Source organism: Girardinichthys multiradiatus, chromosome 3, assembly GCF_021462225.1.
Source record: "Girardinichthys multiradiatus isolate DD_20200921_A chromosome 3, DD_fGirMul_XY1, whole genome shotgun sequence".
Classification (NCBI taxonomy): domain Eukaryota; kingdom Metazoa; phylum Chordata; class Actinopteri; order Cyprinodontiformes; family Goodeidae; genus Girardinichthys; species Girardinichthys multiradiatus.
This window is the reverse complement of record NC_061796.1, coordinates 25,928,082-25,954,010: the sequence shown is the minus strand read 5'-3', so window position 1 is coordinate 25,954,010 and position 25,929 is coordinate 25,928,082. Positions and strand designations below refer to the sequence as shown.

General features: G+C 42.4%; 1 protein-coding gene across 1 annotated transcript in view; it reads left to right on the top strand.

The window, feature by feature from the left end:
- Nucleotides 1-25,929, top strand: part of ascc3 (activating signal cointegrator 1 complex subunit 3) — a 301,858-nt gene that overhangs the window by 192,873 nt on the left and 83,056 nt on the right. The window contains exons 12-14 of the mRNA XM_047360681.1: nucleotides 2,822-2,998; nucleotides 3,314-3,385; nucleotides 13,795-13,929. Coding sequence (XP_047216637.1) covers nucleotides 2,822-2,998; nucleotides 3,314-3,385; nucleotides 13,795-13,929 — 384 coding nt within the window. The remainder of the gene's footprint in view (nucleotides 1-2,821; nucleotides 2,999-3,313; nucleotides 3,386-13,794; nucleotides 13,930-25,929) is intronic.

Below are 25,929 nucleotides of genomic sequence, written 5' to 3'. Positions count from 1 at the left end.
TGATACAAATGTGCATTTCAGAAAATATTTTAGCAAGATGTGAAACACTTTTACAAATCTCAAACAAATTTACATTTGTGAAAACAAATTAATGTTTCAGAAAACACTTTAAGAACTCGCAAAACACTTTTACAAATGACAAAATCTAACAGAAAGGGAATGTACCCACTCCAAGGCTGAGCCGGAAGTGATGACAGGAACACTTATCGTGACCCAAGATGGAGAGCAATCAGGTGGCGTTTGCCCTGAATTCGCAACTACCCCTTCTACTGGACTGCAATACGCGTGGCTCTTGCAGATAGCACTTGAATATGTTTTAAGGATGACTAAGAGATCACAAATGATCGGACAATATAATATGACATGATGAATGTTTTCAGCAACTGAGTAAAAGATAAATGGGTTTAATTTTGAAATTCCTCATCACATCTTGATGAAATTCAATGAGAGGAATCTGGAAGTGTTCTCTTGTCATCCTGAAGTGAGAGTAATCACTGGAAACAAACAGTTTTGTTGCAAGAAACACAGCAACTTAGGGATAATAAACATAATGTCTTATTTTTAAGGATTTTAATTTTGAAATTCCATATCAGATGTTGGTGAAATTTGATGAGTGACATCTGGAGGTGTTCTTCTGTCAACTTGAAGTGAGACTGGTCACTGGAAACAAGTGTGGAAGCTCAGGGAATCTAAATGGACATATTCAAAAGTACACACAAATGACCACATAAAACAGTGACAAAAATAAAAATGTCATGTATACATATTCGTGGGTGGACTTTTAAATATGTAATATAAATAACTGCAAGAATGACAGCCACCATTAGTCAGTTCATTTAAAAATATTGATTTCACCAAGATCTCAGCAAGTGCCACTGCCATAAATCCTGTTTTCGTGCACAACAAACTCACGTGAGGGCTGACTTGACCGTCATTTTCGAGCACTGGCTTCCACAAAAACTGTGGCAGCCGCAGCTGTTGCACCCTATGGTGGCGGAAGTTCCATTTCTAGTTGCCACTGCCAAGAATTGACTGACCACTCGAAAAACAAAACTGCGTTTATCTACTCGTGCCACAAAACGGGCAAAACGCCACTCGATTGCTGTTGATTTCGGGTTGACATGAGTGCTCCCATTACCACTTTAATGTCAACCTCGGAGTTGGTACGTGCATTTCCGTTAGATTTTGTTGTTTGTAAATGTGTTTTGTGGTACATTTCTTTCAGGACTTGAAAAAGTGTTTCACATCTCATCAAACTTTTCTGAAATGTGAATTTGTCTCAAGCTGTGTAAAAGTGTTTCAGATTTTGTATCGTTGGTTTGCACCTCCTGGCCACCGTAGCCTAAGAACCAGCTCTAGTTCAAACTGGAAATCTTGATCAGGAGTTTTTGACGAATTCCCAGTTTGACACTCCATTAAAATAACTGTTGGGTAAAGAATATTCTTGAAAACTCAGTAGCTTTAAAACTATGTAAAACAACACAACACAGCTATTTGTGGACAAGGTCCAGTTCAGGTCACATGGAACGGACAGACAGAGGTGCATCAGCATCAATCCAGCCTCTGTTTGGCTGTGACCAACACTGTAAAAGCTGAAAAACCCCTGGTTAAAAGGCAGAGAGATGACCAACTTACTATGCACAGACTACAACACAGTCGATAGTTGTGGATCGTTTGGCCATGTTTGTATTAGCTGATCATGTTAAACACAACATAATGGCATGTTTCACTTGTATGTTACACCTGAAAATGGTGTTGATTCTAAAGTGTAGGTTACACCTTAAAGTTATTGTCTACTGTTTTCTAATGGTATGAGAGTGGGAGAACCAGAACTTGACAGTAGGCCAGCCTGTCTGGACAAATTAGCACTGTGATGACATTTTGCCACTTTCAAGAGGGTACATGAGGGTTTATTTACGTATTTATTTATGAATGAATGAATTCATTCAAACCATGACCATCAGTGGGAGGATGCCAATCTGTTTAGCATTTTAACACCGGATTATGTCTGATGGAAGAAAAATGTAAAACACTCCGACTCCAGGTATCATTCCCACAGGAGTGGATGCTGATTGTAGCCTCTACAGTTGCATATAAAAGCCAGTTTCTTAATAGATACTGACATGTTCTGTGTGCAGGAGGTGATAGAGCACTTTCAGAACTTTTTGTTCATTCAGTGATGCAATACATGGCCTTCTATACATATAAATATTTGCTTATCAGTTAAGTCTAGAACCATTCATACCCCTGGTAGATTCAGATTTAAAATCTTTCTTTAATTCCACGAATATGTTTGTTTCTAATAATAACTTACAAAATGGAAGGTTAAAATCCATACTCTTTTAGTAATTATAAAAATGTCAGTAATCTGTACTGACAGTACAGTAACCAAACCCTTCTTACAAATGCAGTGCAGCTTTAAGTCTTTAAAATTGGAAGGACTCCTTACTCTCACCTTAATCATTAGCACCCTCCAAATAGTCTTTGTTGATTCAAGTCAGGACTCTGGCTGGGCCGTTTCAATATGTTAAAATTGCTTCCAGTCAGAAGAAACACATTGTTAAAATTAAAAGATTACTTTAAACCTGAATCTGCCAATAGTTTTAGGCTTTACTTTGTACATAGTCACAGAAAGAATATGAATTTAGGTGTAAAACATTGCTTATAATGCCTCTAACATACTTATGAATCAATTTTTGTTGTCAGTTTTTACAAGTATACATGAGCACAGTTTACTTGTTCTTCCAAGGCCACCTATCCATGCATTCATGAATGCATGGATCTGAGGTCTAGCTTCAACACTGCATTGTTTGATGGACAGGTGGAGTCTACCCAGAGTATGATCAGGATCCTGGGACTGTCAGCCACCCTGCCGAACTATCTGGATGTGGCTGCCTTCCTGCACGTCAACCCCTACATCGGTCTGTTTTATTTTGACAGCCGCTTCAGACCTGTACCTCTGGGACAAACCTTTGTTGGCATCAAAACCACGAACAAGGTAACTAAACAGGAATCATATCAGAGTATTTCTAAACCAGTTGGACTGGAAATGTTTAGATGCATCGCTGCTTTACTTCATTAAAGTCCAGCAAGAATAATGGTGTAAACATATAAGGCTTTAGTTGCATTAATACCTCCATGGTAATCAGAATCCCATGTTTGATCATTGGTTATTTGACAGTAAAGATTAAAATGTTCAAAGAAGCCTGACATGTACTGGACTTTTTAAGTATATAAAATGTTTTTGTATGAGGAAACTGAAGCGTTTTAAAGCAAAAGCAGCTCAATCATTGTTGTTTGGTGTTCTGTACAGATCCAGCAGATTCATGACATGGAAGAGGTGTGTTATGACAAAGTTCTGCAGCAGATTAAAGCCGGTCATCAGGTGGGTCCTTTTACATTTAAAGTGAAATGCTTCTCTGTATTTGGCAATCATACATTTGCCCAGTTGTTCTGAAAATGGCAAAGATTTGTTACCTGGAAATAAATATGTTGTGCTCAGTACATTTGGAAGAGCTTGTTTATAGGCCTTTTAATTCTATGTTTTCATATTTACAAAAGAAAATAAGTCAGATTAATGTAGAAGTGATTGTGCAGGTCTGCTTGAGTTACAGAAATACCTGCTCTAAAACTGAAATAGTTGACAGTAATGCTGGCTTCTCAAAATTCCATCTGATTTTTTGAACAGTTCCAGGAATTAGTATACAAACAAGCTCATCATTTTCAGCTGACGAGTGTAAGAAAAACACTATACAGATATACTTGATTTCTGGTCATCTGGTGTGACCGTTTGATGTCTTCAGGTATGTTTCCATTGCAGGAAACTTTTCAGTAGCCAGGATTGTTTTCTGGAGTAGTTTTTTCCCCCCTGTGTTTCCCCTGCAGGAACCAGGGCCTATTCAGACAATAGTAGGTAGAAATCTACACCTAAACGGCTCCACTAAAGACTTTTAAACCATAACTGCCATGAAACAATCTGAGATAAATAACATTTGGTCTGATTTCACAATTTTTATTCTCATTCTGGACTCTATTGCTGTGGTGGGCAGAGATCGCAGCAGCACTGCTGCAGGAGGAGGACCCGTTTAGGGTCGGGGGACATAATCTCCATAAAATTATATAATGAACTACTTACAGCCAAGGAAGGTGAACTGATGGAGCTTTACTGTGAAGTAGAAGAAAAGGACACTTGGTTTTCTATTTTGTTTACCAGTAGTTAAAAGTGAGGCTTGTATTTGTGTTAAACCCCCTGAGTCAATAAAGAACCACCTTAGTGTGCAGTGACAGCTGCAGTTTTCTGGGATATATCTCTACCAGCTGTGCACATCTATAGACGGAAATGTTGGCCCATTTTTCATTACGAAATAGCTTGTAAAGTTCTGTCAGATTGGATGGGGATCCTCTGCAAACATACATTTTTAAGTCTCCCTGCAGATTCTGAATTGGATATAGATCTGGATTTTGAATGGGTCATTCTATTTCAACTATACGCTTTAATCTAAGCCATTCCATTTTTTCTCTGGCAGGTTTAGTTACAAATTCAAATTACATGTATTTATGAAGCCAATTTCATATGACAATCATGTATTCAATGGGCTAACAGCAAGCAATGCACATAATAAAACCGCAATAAAAAAAATAAAGATAGCACAATTCAAGAACCATAAAATTAAAAAATAAAATAAAGGCAATACACGCAGGAAAGAAAAGCATTTCCAAAGCTAAAACATGAGTTTAGGTGTAGGCTTGAGAAAATAAATAGATTTTAAGTTTGCTTTTAAAGCTGGACAATGTTGAAACTAATCTGAGGTGTTGAGGAATGGAATTCCAAAGAACTGGATCAGAATGACTAAAGCAGCCAAAAGCTAGTCTAGAATTGATTGTAGTTTTGACCAAAAGATGCTTACCAGAACCCCTTAATGACCTGTCTGGAATATAATCAATGAGCAACTCGGTAAGATAAGTAGGGGCCAGACCATTTAAAACTTTAAACACAATTAGAAGTATTTTAAAATCAACTTTCTGTTTAACTGGTAACTATTTAAGAGATTTCAAAGTTATATGCTCAACCCTTTTGGTTTTAGTTAAAAGCCTAGCTGCAGCATTGTGGATCAGTTTACTGTCAAGTTTACTGAGGGACTTTTTTGATTTTCCAGCAAGAAGTGCATTACAGTAGTCTAATCCTCTCTGTCAGACTGATTATAACCATTGGAAAAGAGAAGGCGTCGCACAGGTAGCAGAAATGAAGGGTGTGTTTGCACCTCAACCATAACTGAGCCGGTTTAGGCTAAACCTGACTCCCCGTAACTCCATTCAACAAGGAGGGAGTAAGGCAGAGTTAAAAATAATTGGAGAGTGTTTTTTACTGTTGCATTGTGTGAAAGGTTTAAAATGGGCTAAGTCAATTCAATCGAATCATATAGATTTCAAGTCAGGTACATACATTCCAATTGATCCTAACCATCAAACAGTGCAGTCAGATTCAGTTATTTATTCGAATTGGTTAAAAAGTTTTTCTGTCTAAGGAAACCCAGCAGATTGCATCAAGTCATTGATTTGCAGCATTCACTCCTCCCAGATGAGCATGTAGAGACAGTGGACAGTCACTGGCGTTGACTTTGCAGCAATCCCTCATACTGAGCATACCTTCAAGAAGCTTGTTAACAGGGCTCATGTTATCAGCAGAAGCAGATATGTACTGCTGTGTACGAGATACAATGGTGTCTAATAATGGATCCAAGGGTAGCATATACAGGTCCTTCTCAAAATATTAGCATATTGTGATAAAGTTCATTATTTTCCATAATGTCATGATGAAAATTTAACATTCATATATTTTAGATTCATTGCACACTAACTGAAATATATCAGGTCTTTTATTGTCTTAATACGGATGATTTTGGCATACAGCTCATGAAAACCCAAAATTCCTATCTCACAAAATTAGCATATTTCATCCGACCAAAAAAAGAAAAGTGTTTTTAATACAAAAAACGTCAACCTTCAAATAATCATGTACAGTTATGCACTCAATACTTGGTCGGGAATCCTTTTGCAGAAATGACTGCTTCAATGCAGCGTGGCATGGAGGCAATCAGCCTGTAGCACTGCTGAGGTCTAATGGAGGCCCAGGATGCTTCGATAGCGGCCTTTAGCTCATCCAGAGTGTTGGGTCTTGAGTCTCTCAACGTTCTCTTCACAATATCCCACAGATTCTCTATGGGGTTCAGGTCAGGAGAGTTGGCAGGCCAATTGAGCACAGTGATACCATGGTCAGTAAACCATTTACCAGTGGTTTTGGCACTGTGAGCAGGTGCCAGGTCGTGCTGAAAAATGAAATCTTCATCTCCATAAAGCTTTTCAGCAGATGGAAGCAAGAAGTGCTCCAAAATCTCCTGATAGCTAGCTGCATTGACCCTGCCCTTGATAAAACACAGTGGACCAACACCAGCAGCTGACACGGCACCCCAGACCATCACTGACTGTGGGTACTTGACACTGGACTTCTGGCATTTTGGCATTTCCTTCTCCCCAGTCTTCCTCCAGACTCTGGCACCTTGATTTCCGAATGACATGCAGAATTTGCTTTCATCCGAAAAAAGTACTTTGGACCACTGAGCAACAGTCCAGTGCTGCTTCTCTGTAGCCCAGGTCAGGCGCTTCTGCCGCTGTTTCTGGTTCAAAAGTGGCTTGACCTGGGGAATGCGGCACCTGTAGCCCATTTCCTGCACACGCCTGTGCACGGTGGCTCTGGATGTTTCTACTCCAGACTCAGTCCACTGCTTCCGCGGGTCCCCCAAGGTCTGGAATCGGCCCTTCTCCACAATCTTCCTCAGGGTCCGGTCACCTCTTCTCATTGTGCAGCGTTTTCTGCCACACTTTTTCCTTCCCACAGACTTCCCACTGAGGTGCCTTGATACAGCTCTCTGGGAACAGCCTATTCGTTCAGAAATTTCTTTCTGTGTCTTACCCTCTTGCTTGAGGGTGTCAATAGTGGCCTTCTGGACAGCAGTCAGGTTGGCAGTCTTACCCATGATTGGGGTTTTGAGTGATGAACCAGGCTGGGAGTTTTAAAGGCCCCAGGAATCTTTTGCAGGTGTTTAGAGTTAACTCGTTGATTCAGATGATTAGGTTCATAGCTCATTTAGAGACCCTTTTAATGATATGCTAATTTTGTGAGATAGGAATTTTGGGTTTTCATGAGCTGTATGCCAAAATCATCCGTATTAAGACAATGAAAGACCTGAAATATTTCAGTTAGTGTGCAATGAATCTAAAATATATGAATGTTAAATTTTCATCATGACATTATGGAAAATAATGAACTTTATCACAATATGCTAATATTTTGAGAAGGACCTGTATACATTGAACAGGAGAGGACCCAGAAAAGATCACTGTGGAACACCGCAATCAGTGTTAACGCTATCAGATTTAAAGTTATTAATAGTGACAGAAAATGTTCTACTCATGAGATATGGGATTGTCCTATTTTTATCTCTAATAATCTTCTCATCATCTCTGAACAGTTTGCATGTCCCTGCTGAAGCAAATAGTGTCCAAAGCATGATTCTGCCACTGCCATGTTTCAGTGCATGGATTGTGTGTTCAGGTTGATGGGCTGTCTTAGTGTTCCACGACACATAGCATTTTGGATTTTGTCTGAAAAGTTATGTTTTGGTCTTATCTGAGCAGAGAACCTACTTCCATATGTTTGCTGTCTCCCTACATGACACATAGCAAACTACAAACAGGATTTCTTCAGACTGAACAGCTTCAATTGACTGTAGCATAAACTAGGCAGAAACTCAGAGAAGATCAGGCCTTTTCAGTTGTGGGAACAAAACTATGGAACAAGTTGCCATTAAATATCATGCATGCTTCTTCTCTTAATGTTTAAGGTCTCTAAAAAACCCAGCTATTATCAGTGGCCTTTTTTGTAAAAACATCTGACCTTTTCCTTCATCACAGTTATGCACTGTTCTATCAAATAGAATCCTAATAAAATCCATTGTAGTTTGTGGTTGTAATGTGACAAAACTAAAAAGTTAAGGAATGTGAGCCATCGGCAAGACTTTGTGTAATTTGAGACACCAACTCTGCTCTTACTTCTGATGGCAACATCCTCACACAAAGCAGATGTTTCTAGACTGATAGCAGAGTAGTAGATGCTCAGTATTGCAACCTATTGGAAGTATTGGAACACAAATCATGTTTTCTCAGAAAAAAAAGGAAGAAAAAACTCAACTTTTTCACTACCTGTAACTTTTGCAGTAAATATTTAGTTGAACCTCCAAAATGAACACCTGCTATCTGATGTCTCTCAAGTCCTTATCTACCCCAGTGTTGCATCCACTTCCTCATACATCCTTTTCAGAATCAGAATCTGTAAGAAGCTTTATTGCCAAGTTCTTACATACAACAAACAAGGAATTTGACTCCGGTACACTTTGCTCTCTGGGTTTCGTTTTTGTTTTTTTCTGTGATAAGATATATCCTGCATATATCCTTATGTCCATAAATACATATATACAATATACACATATACAAAGGTGCATTTGCAACATCTGTATGCTGTTGTTCTGTACTCTATTAAATGTTCATCAGAGAAACAGCCTGGGGGAAGAAACTGTCTCTGTGGCGGCTGGTTTTAGTGAACAGTGCTCTGTAATGGCGGCCTGAAGGTAAAACTCTGAACAGTTTATGTGCAGGGTGCGTGGGGTCTGCAGAGATTTTAGCAGCTCTTTTCTTGACCCTAGACCTGTATAAGTCCTGGATGGAAGGAAGGTCAGCTCTGATGATTCTCTCTGCATTCCTGATTATTCGTTGCAGTCTGGACCTGTCCTGTTTTGTGGATGAGCCAAACCACACTGAGATGGATGAAGATAGGACAGACTGAATGATGGCAGGGTAGAAGATGACCAGCAGCTCCTGTGGAAGGTTGAACTTCTTGAGTTGCCTCAGGAAGTACAGTCTCTGCTGGGCCTTCTTCTGAACAGTGTCTATGTGTGAAGACCATCTCAGGTCCTCAGAGATGGTGGTTCCTAGGAACCTGAAGTGGTCCACAGCTGACACTGTGCTGTTGAGGATGGTGACGGGGGCGTATATGGGTGGTGTTCTCCGAAAGTCCACCACCATTTCCACAGTCTTTAGTGGGTTGAGTTCAAGGTAGTTCTGACAACACCAGTGTACCAGCCGATCCACCTGCTGTCTGTATGCAGACTCATCACCGTCCTGCATCAGACCAATGACAGTGGTGTCATCTGAAAACTTCAGGAGTTTCACAGATGAGTCCGCTGAGGTCCAGTCATTTGTATAGAGGGAGAAGAGGAGTGGGGATAGAACACATCCCTGGGAGGCACCAGTACTTATTGATCTGGATCGGGAGAAGATGCTCCCCAGTCTCACCTGCTGCTGTCGGTCCGTCAGGAAGCTGTTGATCCACTGACAGGTGGAGGCTGGGACGTTGAGCTGGGTGAGCTTCTGGTGGAGGATGTCTGGTATGATGGTGTTGAAAGCCGAGCTGAAGTCTACAAACTGGATCCTGGCGTACGTCCCTGGGTGGTTGAGGTGTTGCAGGATGAAGTGTAGACCTAAGTTAACAGCATCATCTGCCGACCTGTTTGCTCGGTAAGCAAATTGCAGGGGGTCCAGCAGGGGGCCTGTGATGTCTTTCAGGTGCTTCAACACCAGCCGTTCAAAGGACTTCATGATCACAGACGTCAGGGCTACAGGCCTGTAGTCATTTAATCCTACGATGGTGGGTTTCTTGGGTACCGGGATGATGGTGGATCGTTTGAAGCAGGAGGGGACCTCACATTTCTCCAGTGACTTGTTGAAGATCCTTGTGAAGATCGGAGCGAGTTGATCTGCACAGGGTTTCAGGCATGATGGGGAGACGTTATCAGGTCCTCCAGCTTTCTTTGTTTTCATGCGCTGAAAAAGCCTGTTTACATCTTCCTCGGAGATCTTTAGTGCAGGCAGAGGATCTGAAGGTAGAGGTGTTGGTTACCTTATGGGAGGAACTTGTTCCTGAATGGGATGTGGAGGAAATAATTTGAGGTGTGAATGGCTTCTTGTCATGTCTGCAGTAGAAGCCATTCAGACGGTTGGCCAGGAGACGACTCTGTTCAGGATGAGTGGGGGGGGCTCTTGTAGACAGTCAGGTTTCTCAGACCGGTCCATACAGTTGAAGTGTCACCAGTAGAAAGGCTGTTCTTCAGCTTCTCAATGTAGCTTCTCTTGGCTGCTTTGATCTCCTTTGTTAGTTTGTTCCTGGCCTGCCTGTACCGCGGCCAATCTCCACTGCTGTGAGCTTCTTCCTTTTCCCTGCGCAGATTCCTGAGGTGTGGAGTAAACCATGGTGCAGAAGGTCTTGGTCTGCACACACATGTCCTCACAGAAACTGATGTATGATGTCACCACATCAGTTAGTTGGTTTAGGTCAGTGGCTGAGGTTTCAAAAACAGTCCAGTCTGTGCATTCAAAGCAGGCCTGTAGCGTCTGCTTTAATTCCTCAGTCCACTTCTTAACACTGTGAACCTTGGGTTTGGAAGCTCTTAGTCTCTGTCTGTAAGTTGGGATGAGGTAGATTAGATAATGATCCGAAAAACCCAGAGCAGCCTTGGTAACAGCATGATACGAGTCCTTTAAAGCTGTGGAGCAATGGTCCAGTGTGTTTTTGTCTCTGGTGGGACACTTAATATGCTGTCTGTATTTGGGGAGTTCATTGGAGAGGTTTGCTCTGTTAAAATCTCCCTGTATTATGATGAAAGAGTCCGTGTATTTTTTCTCCACGTCTGTAATCAGCTCAGCGAGATGTTTTGCGGTGGAAAATATGAGCCGATTATTATAAACGAGGAAATCTCTCTCAGTGAATAAAACGGTTTGCCGTTTATGGAAAATGTCTCCAGATCAGGACTACATGTTTTCCCAGCACTTTTACGTCTCTGCACCGACCTTCATTTATATAAAAGCAGATTCCGCCTCCTCGCCTCTTCCCCGATAGCTCCGCGCTGCGATCCGCTCTGAACAGCTGGAAGTCTGGCATCAGCAGTGCGCGGTCCAGGATGTTTTCACTCAGCCATGTCTCAGTGAAGCAGAGAACCACTGATCTGCAGAGGTCCATGTTTTTACCGGTGAGAAGAAGCAGCTCGTCCATCTTGTTGCTTAGAGAGCGGACATTTGCCAGATGGATTGAAGGCAGTGGTGTGTGAAGTCCCCTTCGATGCTTTCGGCACAGTATCCCACAGAGTTCCGCAGATCCGCTCGTCAGGAGTTCGGTGAAGCTCAGATGGATGGATGAATGATGGTGAAAAAATCCCGAGAGGACTCTCTGATGTTGAGAAGTTCCTCTCAACTGAATGAGACCACAGAATTGTGGCTCAAAAAACATAAAAACACACAAAATACAAAAACAAAGAGAGAGCGAAGCTCCGAGGCTGCCATTATCGGCGCCATTAAGATGGATATTTTCCTATCCGACCCCACCACCTTCCACTCATTCTGCCTCCAATCTGCAGCCTCAGAAGGCCTGTTGGGAACATGAGAACTGCAAATTCAGACTTTACCATTTAGCTCCCATCTGCTGCAGGAGTTGTTATCCTGCTCATTTTCTTTCTTGTCCGTCCCATTCCTCAGAGAGACATTTATTATGAGGCATCTTGATCATGCACCACCACCAGCCATGCTTTTCTTTTTTAACAAATGTTGTACATACAATGCTTCAATCCACCTCATAGGTTTGAGCTGCAGAGTCCACAGCTCAACTGGGGAGGCCTCTTCTTCGTTCAATATTAAATTGTCAGGAAGTGGCGCTGACATATATTAATTTCATCAGGGAGGATGTGATGGATGAAATCTCCTTTATGATTTTCCCTGTGCCCTCCTGGTGGGAAGCATGCTGCCAGAACAAAGTTTAATAAGCTGAGAATCTGGCTCTTACATTTCCACACAGCTCAGTGGTGCTGATAAAACACCTCCAATAAATAACATTTGCTACAGTGTTCCCTCTGGAATCTGTGTGTTGGAACAGGCACATAGCTCACTGCTGCTGCTGCTGCTGCATGTCTCTGCAGTCATGCATGTTTCTTTGCTCTTATAAAAACAAAAGCTTCCCAAAGTAAAAATTTAAAAAAGTTATTTGTTTTCATTAAAATACCAGTTGTCAGAAGGTTTGGCTTCCTTTGCTTCTCTCCCATTCTGAAATCACTTCACATATGTAAACCTTTATGAGCTTTAATTCCCTCCCATAGAGCTTTTGGAGGTGATGGATTGGAGATAAAAATAACAAAATCCCCAAAGGCTACAATATTCCAAGTTCTAGAAGTTAGGTTCACACTGTCTGCATAAAGTTAAAGTAGATTAAAACATCACAATATTTGATTTTTTTTTTTATCCATCAAAGCAAAACCATTTTTGTTCTATGTGCAGTGTCTCATAAAAGTATTTATCCCCCTTGAACCTAGACCTAGAACACATTTTGTACCATTACAACTTTTTACAACCATTTTGTGATCAAAGTTTTTATGCACAATCGTGAATTGGAAGGAAGAAAAAAAAAAGGCACTGTCCCTGGCGGTCGGGGACAGTGCCTCTGGACTGGCAGACTGGGTGGTGGTCCCCCTTCATAAGAAGGGTGACCAGAGGGTGGGTTCCAACTAAAGGAGGATCACACTCCTCAGCCTCCCTGGAACGGCCTATGCCAGGGTATTGGAGAGGAGAGTCCGACCAATACTCGAACCTCGGCTTCAGGAGGAGCAGTGTGGTTTTTGTCCCGGCTGTGGAACACTGGAACAGCTCTAACTACAGGGTACTTGAGGGTTCATGGGAGTTTGCCCAACCGGTCCAAATGTGTTTTGTGGACCTGGAGAAGGCATTCGACTGTGTCCCTCGTGGTGCCCTCTGGGGGGTGCTCCAGGAGTATGGAATCGGGGGCCCTTTACTAGGGGCCATCCGGTCTCTGTACAAGTGGAGCAGGAGATTGGTCCGCATTGCTGGCACTAAGTCGGACCTGTTCCTGGTGCATCTTGGACTCCGGCAGGGCTGCCCTTTGTCACTGGTCCTGGTCATAACTTTTAGGGACAGGATTTCTTGGCGCAGCCAAGGGCCAGAGGGGGTATGACTTTAAAAAAGCATATATATATATATATATATATATACTTTTTTAAAGTTTTTACAAATACAAATCTGAAAAGTGTTGCATGCATTTTTATCCTTATTAGTCTGATACTCTAAATAACATCCAGTGCAACCAGTTACCTTCAGAAGTTGCCTAATTCGTAAATAGAGTTCACCTGTTCAATGTAAAAACAGCTGATCCGTTTCCTCAGAGGTTTGTTGGAGAACATTAAAGAACAAACAGCATCATGAAGACCAAGGAACACAGCAGACAGATCAGAGAGAACGTTGTGGAGAGGTTTGAAGCAGGATTAGGTTCTACAACAATATCCCAAGCTTTGAACATCTCCACCTAAACTGACAAGCCAGGCAAAGAGAGCCATGATCAGCCAAGAGGCCTATGATAACTGTGGAGGAGCAGCAGAGATCCATAGCTCAGGAGGGAAAATCTGTTGACAGGCCAACAAGTACTCATGGCCTGAGGCCAGATTTGTGGCCTGACCTGATGAGCCGAAAGTCTTGATGTTTGATTATTTGAACCATGTAGGTGTGAGAAAATAATAAAAATTGAAGACAGTTTTTCAAGGCATTGTATGTTGCTTTTATTTGTGAATCAGCTGATACTTTTTGCATTGCTTTGATTTTAAACAATTTTACTCCATCTTTGTTGAACAGGTCATGGTGTTTGTTCATGCCCGCAACGCCACAGTGAGGACAGCCTTTGGGTTGATAGAGATGGCAAAAAACCACGGCGAAATCGGTTTCTTTCAGCCAGAACAGGGTCCAGACTACGGCCAGTGTGAGAAACAGGTAAAAAACCATTTTGTGTAATAAAAGCATGTCAGCCTAGTTTGATGTTAGAATTGCTGGGCTTCAGACAACGAAATGATTGTCAGATTAGGTCCAGTACAGTGAAATCCTGTGTAGGGTGAAATGACTAAAAGCAGTGAAGTGAGCCCTCTCAGGGTAACTGAGGGTGGAATGTAGAAGATCAGCATAGCACAAGTAATCTGATTCTGGTTACCATTGTAATTAGAGAAGTATTCAAGAACAATAACAAGTTATTTATACTTTCTTTTTCCTTTCTTATTGCAAAGATAAAGTCGAAACAAAGAGGCAAAGTTCCCAGCCTATCTGTACCAACTGTATATTGGCTTTATTTTCTCCACATCAGAGGAGTTGTTAGGAAGCTTTACTACTATGTGACATTTGCATTTTAGTTGGCTTTATTGAGCTGAAAGTTTTAGCTTAAGTTCCACAAAGATGAACCCCTGAACTCGACAAATTATCCCCCGGCACCACAGTCTGAACAGTAACCGGCTCCTTAGCAGGTTATGAGTTCAGAGTTTTGGTTTAAATGTCCTGGAAAAGAGAATCTGTCGTTTTTGTTCAAATATCCCAGACAGAAACAATTACTTATTGACGGACAATTTGGTTGAACATGATGTTCTTGATTTACATTCAGGGGTTAGGCTGTTTTGTTATGCTTTTGGTTTCAATAAATAATCAATAAAAACCTGATTATCAGCTCTGACAGTCAGAGAAATGCATTTAGACGTTGACGTTAATGACATTTTATTCACCTTATGTTCACAAATAATTCAGTGACATCTTTTAAATTAAATGTTGTTAATAACCTACTGAATTGCATTTTTTCTCTTTATTTATTTATTTATTATCAGCAAATGAAATGTTGACAGAAACTAGAAGATACTGACATGTGGATGTTCTCCACTGTATCACCAAAGAAGCTGCAGTTTGGCTGCAGCAGCTGACATTATTTATCTTCCATTAGTCTTATAAATACCGCAAAATAGATTCTTGCTGAATGGACTTTATATTTGCTTTGTATTCCTAAAACTCTGTTCCATTGCTCATTAGAAATCAGAAAGTGTCCTAATGGTTAGTCGGCCATGTTTTAATTGATTTTGGTGAATAAAGGGATTTAAAAGTTTGGGACAGCAGGATTCTCACCAGGTATTTTAATGAGCGTAGCGGATGGGGGATGAGAAAATATTTTTTTCTGCAGGCCAGTCATGATATAACATCGTTTATACCACCCTTTAAAGCTGACATGATTTTAGAAAGCTTTACCGTTAGCGGTCGCACAGAGTGAAAGGAAGCGGGAGCAGACTCACCGCATGCGTCACAGCCGACATAAAAACCACACGGAGTGGGAGGCCAGATGTCAAAGTGCCGATACAATCATCTTTCATTGTAGTGGTGACAATTTTCAGCGTATTGCCTCACTGTGCTGGCGAGAACCGTGGACGGAAACAGAGCTAAGCTTCTCCTGCACACTGTTAGAAGTTCTAAGCTTTATGTCCCAACCTGAACAGCAGAGAGGTATCTTACCAAGTTATACAACTGATGGCCCCTTTTCCACTAGTCCCTACTCAGCATGATTCAGGACGGCTCTACTGTAAGCGATTCCGTTAGTAGGGGCGACGGTTGTTCAGGTGGTAGTTATTTGTCCTGTAAGTGGTGGGTTGACGGTTCAAATCTCCGCTCCATCTGTCTCTGTCATTGTGACCTTGGGCAAGACACTTCACCCTTGCCTGCAGATGGTCAGAGGGCTTGGTGGTCGATTGTATGGCAGCCTCACTTCTATCAGTCTGCTCCAGGGCTGCTGTGGCTACAATGTAGCCTACCACTGTCAGTGTGTGAATTTGTGGATGACTGAACGTAGCGTAAAGCTCTTTGGAGTCTTCGGACTTGTTTAGCGCTATACAAGTACAGGCCATTTACCATTTAGCAATGGTTATACAGCACCAAGATGTTGGTGGATCGGCTTTTTGTGACATATTATCTGAAAGAGGCTGGAGTCAATTTTATTTATTTTTTCCTTTACTTGACTTAACAGAAAATCCGAGGAATTCATTGCCAGTTTGAGCACATATCCATCCACTGCTGCTGTTCTAATAAACTGTGCGGGTCATGTTGTGCATGCAGCTGACCAACAGAGTGAAGCTCAGACCCACAGTGGGGTGATCACCATTTTACCTCTAAACCTTCAGTCCCACCTAATCCGTAAAACTATGCTGATTTCCAGGTCCCTATTACTTTTTATATAGCCCATGGATTAATTGCAGATAAAGTTAGCAGCACAGAGTAACATATTTTTATCTCAAATACAAATATAATTCTTTAAAAGAACGCCTCTGGTTTTATCCTGTCCCACTTGTTTGGAGTATTCAGGAGTAGCCTGCTCCAGTTAGGGGAGGATTGGATGTCTTGATTAACAGCCTATAATCAGCCTTTACTTATAGTTTTGGTTGTATATTGCCTGCAGTGCTGGCATGAAGAGAGAACACTGGTGGTGAGTGTGTGTAATTAATGGTCTCTATGCTGGGAGAGTACACAGAGGTGGAGCTTTATTCTTTCTCAAAGGACAGTCAGTCAGACTCCAACTCCCATATTTAAATCTCCTGCAACAGAAGCAGCAGTGATAAATTTAGTAACCTTTTCCTCCATTCCCTGGGGCTGGGCCAAGATTGATGTGCCTCTAATCTCTACTCTATTTAAATGGGATATGTATACAAATCAGATCACTTTTCATGCTTTGTAAAACTAGAAATAGAGGCAAGAGATTAGGGAACTAAAAATGGTGCATTATGACCTGGTTAGTCTCTGAAACTATACTTTAAGTATTTCTGCAGCAGTCTCTGCCATTTATGTACATAAATGAATCTTTTTTTTATTTATTTAATGTTTATTATCCGCTCAATTAGTTGAACTTTGAATGTTTTTTCTCAGTGTGCTCTGCCAGATGAAGGGGCATCAGGCTGACTCCACTTTAAACCCACACAGAGATAATGCACTGCTTATTTGCACTCTGGAAATTGCCCTGCATTAATATTTATAGGTGTTTTTTAATCTCCAGCATGCATGTGTAGTGAAATAATGCCCCTCTAAGGTCACTCATATAATTTAGCATTTATTTATCCAGCTTTAGATTATTTATTTTTCTCTCTCCTACCCATGTTATTTAATTGGCTTTATCTCAGGGGTTGGAGAGGCTGTCAGTCAAGCTTAGATATCTGAATTTACCCTCTAGAGTCAGTACTTATTAAAAACAGTTTTTCTCCATGAGCTGAGAAGTAGAAAGTTATCCAGAGTAGGAAAAAAAGAAACATTCAGACAACAGACAGAAAATGCACTTTTTACTATGCAGCTCTGCTTTTTGATCATGTTTGTACACTCAATATTCAAATGTTGTATTATGAAGAGAAAACTGTGGGTGGGAAGAACAAACAGGGAAATATTATGCTATGAAAGGGCGTGCATATCTGTTAAATTCACATAGTGGCTATTTTATTTGCAACATGTACAAATCTGTTGCGGTCCACTAGTGAAGTTAAATGTCAGAGATAAGTGGGTTCATTTAAATAAAGATCTCAGCACACTTGCTTTAATGAAGGTCTGTGCTTCATACTGCCTTTAAATCAGTATACAAAGACTGCTTTGTTGGTTTGACTTCATGGAGTCAGCCATGTTTGTAATGAATTACCACATACATGCCACTTAATGTTAAACCATTACCATGGATTACCATGACCTTGATGACTGAGACTTAGTATTCATGGCCAAAACATTATTCAGCTGATATTTTGTTTTTCAGTTTGTGGCTTTAGAGGCAACAGATTCCCATTAAATTACTCTGCAAATAGATTGGTGGCTAGATGAATATCAGTTTACTGGAAAGAGCTTGGTCTATTTAAATGCTTTATTGTAATATATATTAAAAAAAAATCATTTTCATATTTTTTTAAGCACAAATGAATCAGTTACCTTCATGTCAGTCAGTGTTGCCAGCACTTACAAAGCTGTGAAACATGTAGCTGAAATCTCTCTATCAATGTAATTAGTAGGCTGCTATCAAATTATCTAGAAATTATAAAATGGTTAGACTCTAAACCTGTTGCACCAGCTGCAGCAACACCTTCTGCAGTTTATGTACTTAAAAGCAGTTAGTAAAACTGGCTTTATTCACAGTTGTGTATTATCACCTCCATTATTTAAATTCAAAATGCTTTTTTTTTGCTCAGTGTCCCAGAGCTTCCTGCATTAAGGCAAGTTTTCTCCAACAGGAACATTTTCCAGGAACCAGAATAGTTTCTAGGTCCATTATTAGAAATTCCCTGTCTTCCCACCACCCCAGGCTGGATCTCCATACTTTTGAACCAGGCCTCTATTCCAGGTGAAAAGAACGATTTAGAGTAGAATCAGATAAATGCATGTTGGTATTTTCATTCAATATATGAGCGACCTATTTATGATGCGCTAATGTGCCTCACTAATGCAGTGGCACATTGGCCTCCTCAGCTCATGATTCCTTTACACTATAATAATTCTAAGTGTTGGAAACAAACCTCAAGCAGACTCTGTGTGCAATGGCAACTTCTATGCGATTTTCAATTTTTTTATGCGGCGTCCTGAATGGTTGTAAAGATTTAAAGTACTTCACATATTGCGCATGGTGACAGTTTTCCTAATAGAAATAAACGAGGCATATTCACGTCATTATAATGATCGGCACTGAGCTGTAATTGCAGCAGCTAGAGTGGCGTGTGAATTTGATGCAGACATTGTAGAACTTAACAAGCCGAAAACCTTTTTATTTTCATTCAGATTTAAGTTGCTAATGTCATTCAAGTAGTTTTTGGTTTGCTGTAAAGTACACCCCTCATGATGTGCAGACGCTATCTCTCTTAGCGTTTTTCCGCTGATAGAAACCGGTTCCTTGACTGTCAAATCCACCACAAGTTGGGATGTATGAAGGCTATGTGTGCGGTGACATGTCTACGCATGTTCATACATCTGAAATATTTGTGTGCGCAGCAAGTTTCAGAACTCACTCTTTCTTGCACGAGGCCCAGGATATCAGAGGAATCAACACTAAATATTGAATCTTCACAAATGTTTCATTAATTTCCTACTTTAAGCCTTTAACATGAACAATTTCAAGCCTTTTGTTCATTAAAATGTTTCTGCCCTGTTTTTGTTTTTAAGCACAATTTAGAAATACGGAAAAATGTAAAACTGTTGTGTCACTGACAAGTCGTTAGGTCATGACTGTCCATCACATAAAGGAAAACAGAGTTTATCAGGACACTGTTGATGGTCATTTTCTGCATTTAAATAAAACAATACAATTCAGACTGCTACTGGTCTTTAGGGCCTCTGCATTCATCGTTTTAATATTATTATTATACAGTCAGCTCCAGAACTTTAGTGCAATGAGGCCAGAATGATGCAAAGTGAGACAACATTGATTTATGTAATACCTCACCCTTTTAATACATGTTGTAATGTGAGCAAGGCAGGGACTGAACATTTTCTCACATTTCTCTTTTACTCCCTTTTTATTCATGTTGTTGGCTGCCCACATACCCACTTACTGTAGATCAGACTGAGTGGGTACCTGAAAGGGTGAGCCTCACTGCAGTGGGGCTGCCCAGCTGGAATAATGGCATCACCATCATCATCATTGAATCTTCCACTATGTAATCTCAGTAAATTGGACCGGCTTCCATTTTATGCAGCGGGGTTCTCAAAGCTGCTGTCTGCTAGCATCATCTGGACTAAAAGCTGGAATTTCATCAGTGTTTCCAGAAAGATTCCTTTGCTTGTGGTTCCCATTGTAGTTTATTGGCACTTTGCCTGGAATATGTACATTATTTGTCTGTACAATTAAAAGTTTAAATCTACAGACAAATAATGTACCAAGTTTGGCCAAATTTGTTTTGTATTTTAAGGATTAAATGTTGATCCAGAGAGGATTGGGCGGCGGACGAAGGTGGAGACCTCGGCGGCCCGATCCCCGGATGCTTAGGCTGGCTCTAGGGACGTGGAATGTCACCTCGCTGGGGGAGAACGAGCCTGAGCTTGTGCGGGAGGTCGAGAGATATCAACTAGAAATAGTCGGCCTCGCCTCCACACACAGCGTGGGCTCTGGAACCCATCTCCTCGAGAGGGGCTGGACTCTCTTCTATTCTGGAGTGGCCCACGGGGAGAGGCAGCGGGCTGGGGTGGGTTTGCTTGTTGCCGCCCAGCTCAGCCGTCTCGTGTTGGGGTTTACCCCAGTAGATGAGAGGGTCGCATCCCTGCACCTTCTGGTTGGGGACAGGTCTCTGACTGTCATTTTGGCCTACGGGCCGAGTGGTAGTGCGGAGTAGCCGGCCTTCTTGGCCTCTTGGGTGCTGGATAGTGCCCCTCCCGTGGACTCCATTATTCTGCTGGGGGACTTCAACGCCCACGTGGGATACGATAGTGACACCTGGAGAGGTGTGATTGGGAGGAATGGCCTCCCCGATCTGAATCCGAGTGGTGTTTTGTTATTGGACTTCTGTGCTTGTCACAAATTGTCCATAATGAACACCGTGTTCAAACATAAGGGTGTCCATCAGTGCACTTGGCAACAGGACACCCTAGACAGGAGGTCAATGATCGACTTTGTTGTCATATCATCACACCTTCGGCTGCATGTTTTGGCCACTTGGGTGAAGAGAGGGGCTGAGCTGTCCACTGATCACCACCTGGTGGTGAGTTGGATCCGCTGGAGGAGGAGAAAGCCGGACAGACATTTGCTGGCCCAAGCCCATAGTGAGGGTCTGGTGGGAACGTCTGGTGGAGCCCTTGGCCAGGGACGTATTCAACTCTCACCTCCAGTAGAGCTTTGACCAGATTCCGGGGGATGTTGGAGACATAGAGTCCGAGTGGACCATGCCGCATCTATTGTCGATGCTGCTGCCCGTAGCTGCGGCCATAAGGTCTGCGGTGCCTGTTGCGGCGGCAATCCCCGAACCCGGTGGTGGACACCAGCAGTAAGGGACGCTGTCAAGCTGAAGAAGGAGTCCTATCGACTGTGGTTGGCTTGTGGGACACCTGAGGCGGCTGACGGCTACCGTGAGGCCAAGCATGCCGCGGCCCAGGCAATGGCAGAAGCAAAAACTCGTGTCTGGGAGGAGTTCGGTGAGACCATGGAGAAGGACTACTGGTTGCCCTCAAAGCGATTCTGGAAAAGCGTCCAGCACCTCAGGAGGGGGAAGGAGTGCTTCACCAACACTGTTTACAGTGGGGGTGGCAGGCTGCTGACCTTGACTGAGGACATTATCGGGCGGAGAAAGGGGTACTTCGAGGATCTCCTCAATCCTGCCATCACGCATTCCCAGGTGGAAACAGAGGCTGGGGACTCGCGGTTGGACTCTTTCATCACCCAGGCTGAAGTCACCGAGGTTGTTAAAAAGCTCCGCAGTGGCAGGGCTTCGGGGGTGGATGAGATCCGCCCGGAGTACCTCAAGTCTTTAGATGTTGTGGGGCTGTCATGGTTGACACGCCTCTTCAACATTGCGTGGCGGTCAGGGACAGTGCCTCTGGACTGGCAGATTGGGGTGGTGACCAGAGGGTGTGTTCCGACTACAGGGGGATCACACTCCTCAGCCTCCCTGGTAAGGCCTACGCCAGGGTATTGGAGAGAAGAGTCCAGCTGATAGTCGAACCTCAGCCTCTGGAGGAGCAGTGTGGTTTTCGTCCCGGCCGTGGAACACTGGACCAGCTCTATACCCTCTACAGGGTACTCGAGGGTTCATGGGAGTTTGCCCAACAACTGTTTTGTGGACCTGGAGAAAGCATTCGACTGTGTCCCTCGTGGTGCCCTGTGGGGGGTGCTCCAGGAGTATGGAATCGGGGGCTCTTTATTAGGGACCTTCAGGTCTCTGTACAAGCGCAGTTTGGTTCGCATTGCTGGCACTAAGTCGGACCTGTTCCTGGTGCATGTTGGACTCTGGCAGGGCTGCCCTTTGTCACTGGTCCTGGTCATAACTTTTATGGAAAGGATTTCTAGGCGCAGCCAAGGGCCAGAGGGGGTCTGGTTTGGGGACCAGAGGATTTCGTCTCTTCTTTTTGCGGATGACGTGGTCCTGCTGGCCCCCTCTAGCCAAGACCTACAGCATGCCGAGTATGAAGCGGCTGGGATGAGGATCAGCTCCTCCAAGTCTGTGGCCATGGTTCTCGACCGGAAATGGGTGGCTTATCCTCTTCAGGTTGGAGGGGAGTTCCTGCTTCAAGTGGAGGAGTTTAAGTATCTCGGGGTTCACGAGTGAGGGAAGAATGGAGCGGGAGATCAACAGACAGATCGGTGCGGCTGCCACAGTAATGGGGGCGCTGTGCCGGTCCGTTGTGGTGAAGAGAGAGCTGAGCCGAAAAGCGAAGATCTCGATTTACCGGTCGGTCTACGTTCCTACCCTCACCTATGGCCGTGAACTTTGTGTCATGACCGAAAGAACGAGATCCTGGATACAAGCGGCTGGAATGAGCTTCCTTCGTAGCGTGGCCGGGCACTCCCTTAGAGATAGGGTGAGGAGTTTGGCCATCCGCGAGGGGCTCGGAGTAGAGCTGCTGCTCCTCCACATCGAGAGGAGTCAGTTGAGGTGGCTCGGGCATCTATACCGGATGCCTCCTGGACGCCTTCCTCGGGAGGTGTTCCAGGCACGTCCCACTGGGAGGAGCCCTAGGGGACAGCCCAGGACACGCTGGAAGGACTATGTATCTCAGCTGGCCTGGGAACGCCTTGGGCTCCCCCGGGAGGAGCCCAAGGCGTCTCTGCTGAGTCTGCTGCCCCCGTGACCTGGTCCCAGATAAAGCAGAAGATGACGAGTACGAGTATGTTGGTCCATTTTTCTACCTTCTTCTCCACCAGACGTCATCTACGACCTCAGGGTTGTGCATGCCCCTAAGATATCACAGACAAATAAAAACCATATCTAAAGAAATATAAATATTCACAGCTACCATGGATTTGGTACAGAAGCCCAAGAGACATAACACATAATGCGACACATGATAAGACACATGAGAACCAATCAATAACTCTCTTGTCAAATAACAAAAGTAAAGCTGACAAGAAAGAAACGTATCTAGGGAATCACTGAAGAGTAAAATATAGGATCATACATGTATAGATTATGTTAAAAAGAATGAAATAAATAGAATAAATTGAAGTAAAATAAAATAATATGAATACTAATAGAATAGCATTCTACATCCTTCAATGCTACACAAATTGATAAATTACAATTCTGAAATTCTGAAAATAAATGTATGACTGTCTAAAATACACAAAAATGTGAATATATGGCTATAGGTACATAAATGCATAGATAAAATAAGTAGGAGGATCAAATTACAAAAAAATTAGCCAAGGTAAAAATAAATGAGACAATGAGGCAATGATTTATTGTTAAACCTTGGACCACGCTGAAGAAAGAGAAAGATTGTTGGTTTTTAAAAACTCAGATAAAAAAATTGTTTTTCAGTTTTCTATAAAAATGTCCCCAAAGTTAGGTCTTCAGTTATTCCAAAGGTGATGACCGTATTTATAGACCAAAGCCTCACATATAGCTTGCACTGTAGGGATAGATCTCAGGGTTCCTGAAATACAAACAGTTCTGTTAAAGCAGATGGACTCTTAACTATTAAGAGCTTTATTAATAAACAAATGGATCTTAAAATCAATCCTGAAGGCAACAAATAACCAGTGTTGACTTTAAAATTTGTGTAATTTGTCTCTTTCAGGTTTTTGTTAACATTTGCTCAGCTGGATTTTATAGTAACTTTAATAATCCAATTTGCTACTATTGGGCAGCCGCACTCTTAATTATTGATTTCTATTTTTCTATTTTTGAAAATAGTTTTTAAAAATAGCATGGATGGATGGATGGATGGATGGATGGATGGATGGATGGATGGATGGAAGAAAGGAAGAAAGAAAGTATCCTCTTTTTGTATCCAAATCTGAGGTGTAGAGGAGATGGTTTCTCTCCAGAGACGGCCAACCACTGGGGCAGGAGCTAGCTGTAATTTCCTCAGCCTTGCTGTCATCAGTGTTCCCCTGAGAGGAGCAAGGACAAAGATGGTATGATAGCTCTGACAGTTGAAAGCACCATCCCCCTTCACAATGAGAGGATAGCTCCATCCGTGATAGACGGGGTGGTGGTGGAGCTTCACTTATGGTCATGCCAGATGGTAATTCCCATGAGACACCCGAGCAAGGTTTGAAAGGGTGCAGAAATAAATGGATGTAAGGATATTCATGGCAATGATGGAACTGCTCATCTAGTTCAGTCGTCTGGCCGACTCATACATCTCAACTTTATTTATAAAGCACTTTACAAACAACACCATTGACCAAAGTGCTGTACACTGATAAAAGCACAAAGTAAAGTTCTAGCAAGTAGAAAAACATTAAAAACAATAAAAACCTAAATGAGGTTCTTCATGTCATCTGACTTAAAGGTACAATATGTTAGAATCTCTTTCACACATTGTGGTTTGCACTTGGAAAGCATGTGGACAAAGCTCTCAGAGGCATTCTTTACTGCTGCTGTCTTCAACCTACAAACAATCCACTTCACTACCTTACACCTTTATTCCATTCTACAACAGTAAATCAATGGGAGATGGGCAGCTTTTGAGTGGAGGATAAGAGACACCTTGTGGTCCCATGGGTCTATTACACAAATAGTTTTATAGATCTGTGCTCCTTTATAGAGGGCTTTATAGCCTCACCTCTTACACCTTCTGAGAGGCTTGAAACTGGGGGTGCATGGCACAATATAGCATTTAGTATTTTGTTTTAAAGAAAGCAATTTTACAACAGTGATAATGTAAAGGTGCAGGAGAGATGGTGTGTTTGTACTGACAAATGATCATATTTCTTGTGTGGACACTATTTTCTCTAACTCCTTGTATCTCAAGTCTTTAGAAGATGTAATTTTGTTTCTGACAAGATACACCGGAGCAGACACTCTGGTGCGTTTGAAGCCCCCAGGGACTCACCAGACAAGGCTCATTAATGTCTTGGTTTGCTTTCATTTGATGCTATTTTTACAGATTGAGTCCACCGTCTGTCCTCTTACTGCTTCAGCTCTGTGACAACATGTCATCTTTTCAAACCCGCTCCTCAATGCACTCATCAACAACAACGAGCCACAACTCAAAGGCTGCTTGAAACAGGAGTGATGAACACACCTACTGTACTATAAAACATGCTGCCTTAAATAGAAAATGGCTTTTTGTAAGATGGTGGGAGTGTGAAGAAAACTGTATGAAGTGTGAAGTACTCCTCCATCCTGTCTGACTGTTCTGGCATGACAGCTCATCTGGAGTCTCATACCCTCAGGGAGCAGTCTTGCATGTTATCATGTTACTGCTAACAGTTGCAAACACTTCTGTTTTCCCCTTTCATTGCCTCCTCATCAGTATTAAAAGAGTTAAGAGAACCACCCACCATGATCTACAACAAAGGACTTTTGTTTTTCCTTTAACTCAGAAGTACTCAATAAAAATTGGCGTACTGTCAGTCACATTGTCTGTTGTTAAACTATAAACTCACATCCTGCATAAACAGGCAGACCTTTGCCCCTGATTTTCTCACGTCATGGCTTTGTTAAATTCTGTTTTTTACACAGCTTTGCTTGCATCCTTGTTGCACTCTAGATGTGCTTTGGAAGTTTGTAGAAACTGAACATCTGAGGCAGATTTTTAATTAGCACATTTGCACAAAAAATCTCTTTTTTTTCCAGCCCAAGCGTATTTCTTCTTGCACAGAGACACACAGGACATAAACCATGCACACACTCATTCACACACCTAAGGGCAATTTACAGAGACCACTTCACCTAACAGTCATGTTTTTAGACTGTGGGAGGAAGCTGGAGTACCTGGAGAGAACCCACGCCTGCACAGGGAGGACATGCAAACTCCACGCACAAAGACCCCCGGCCAGGAGTCGAACCCAGGACCTTTTTG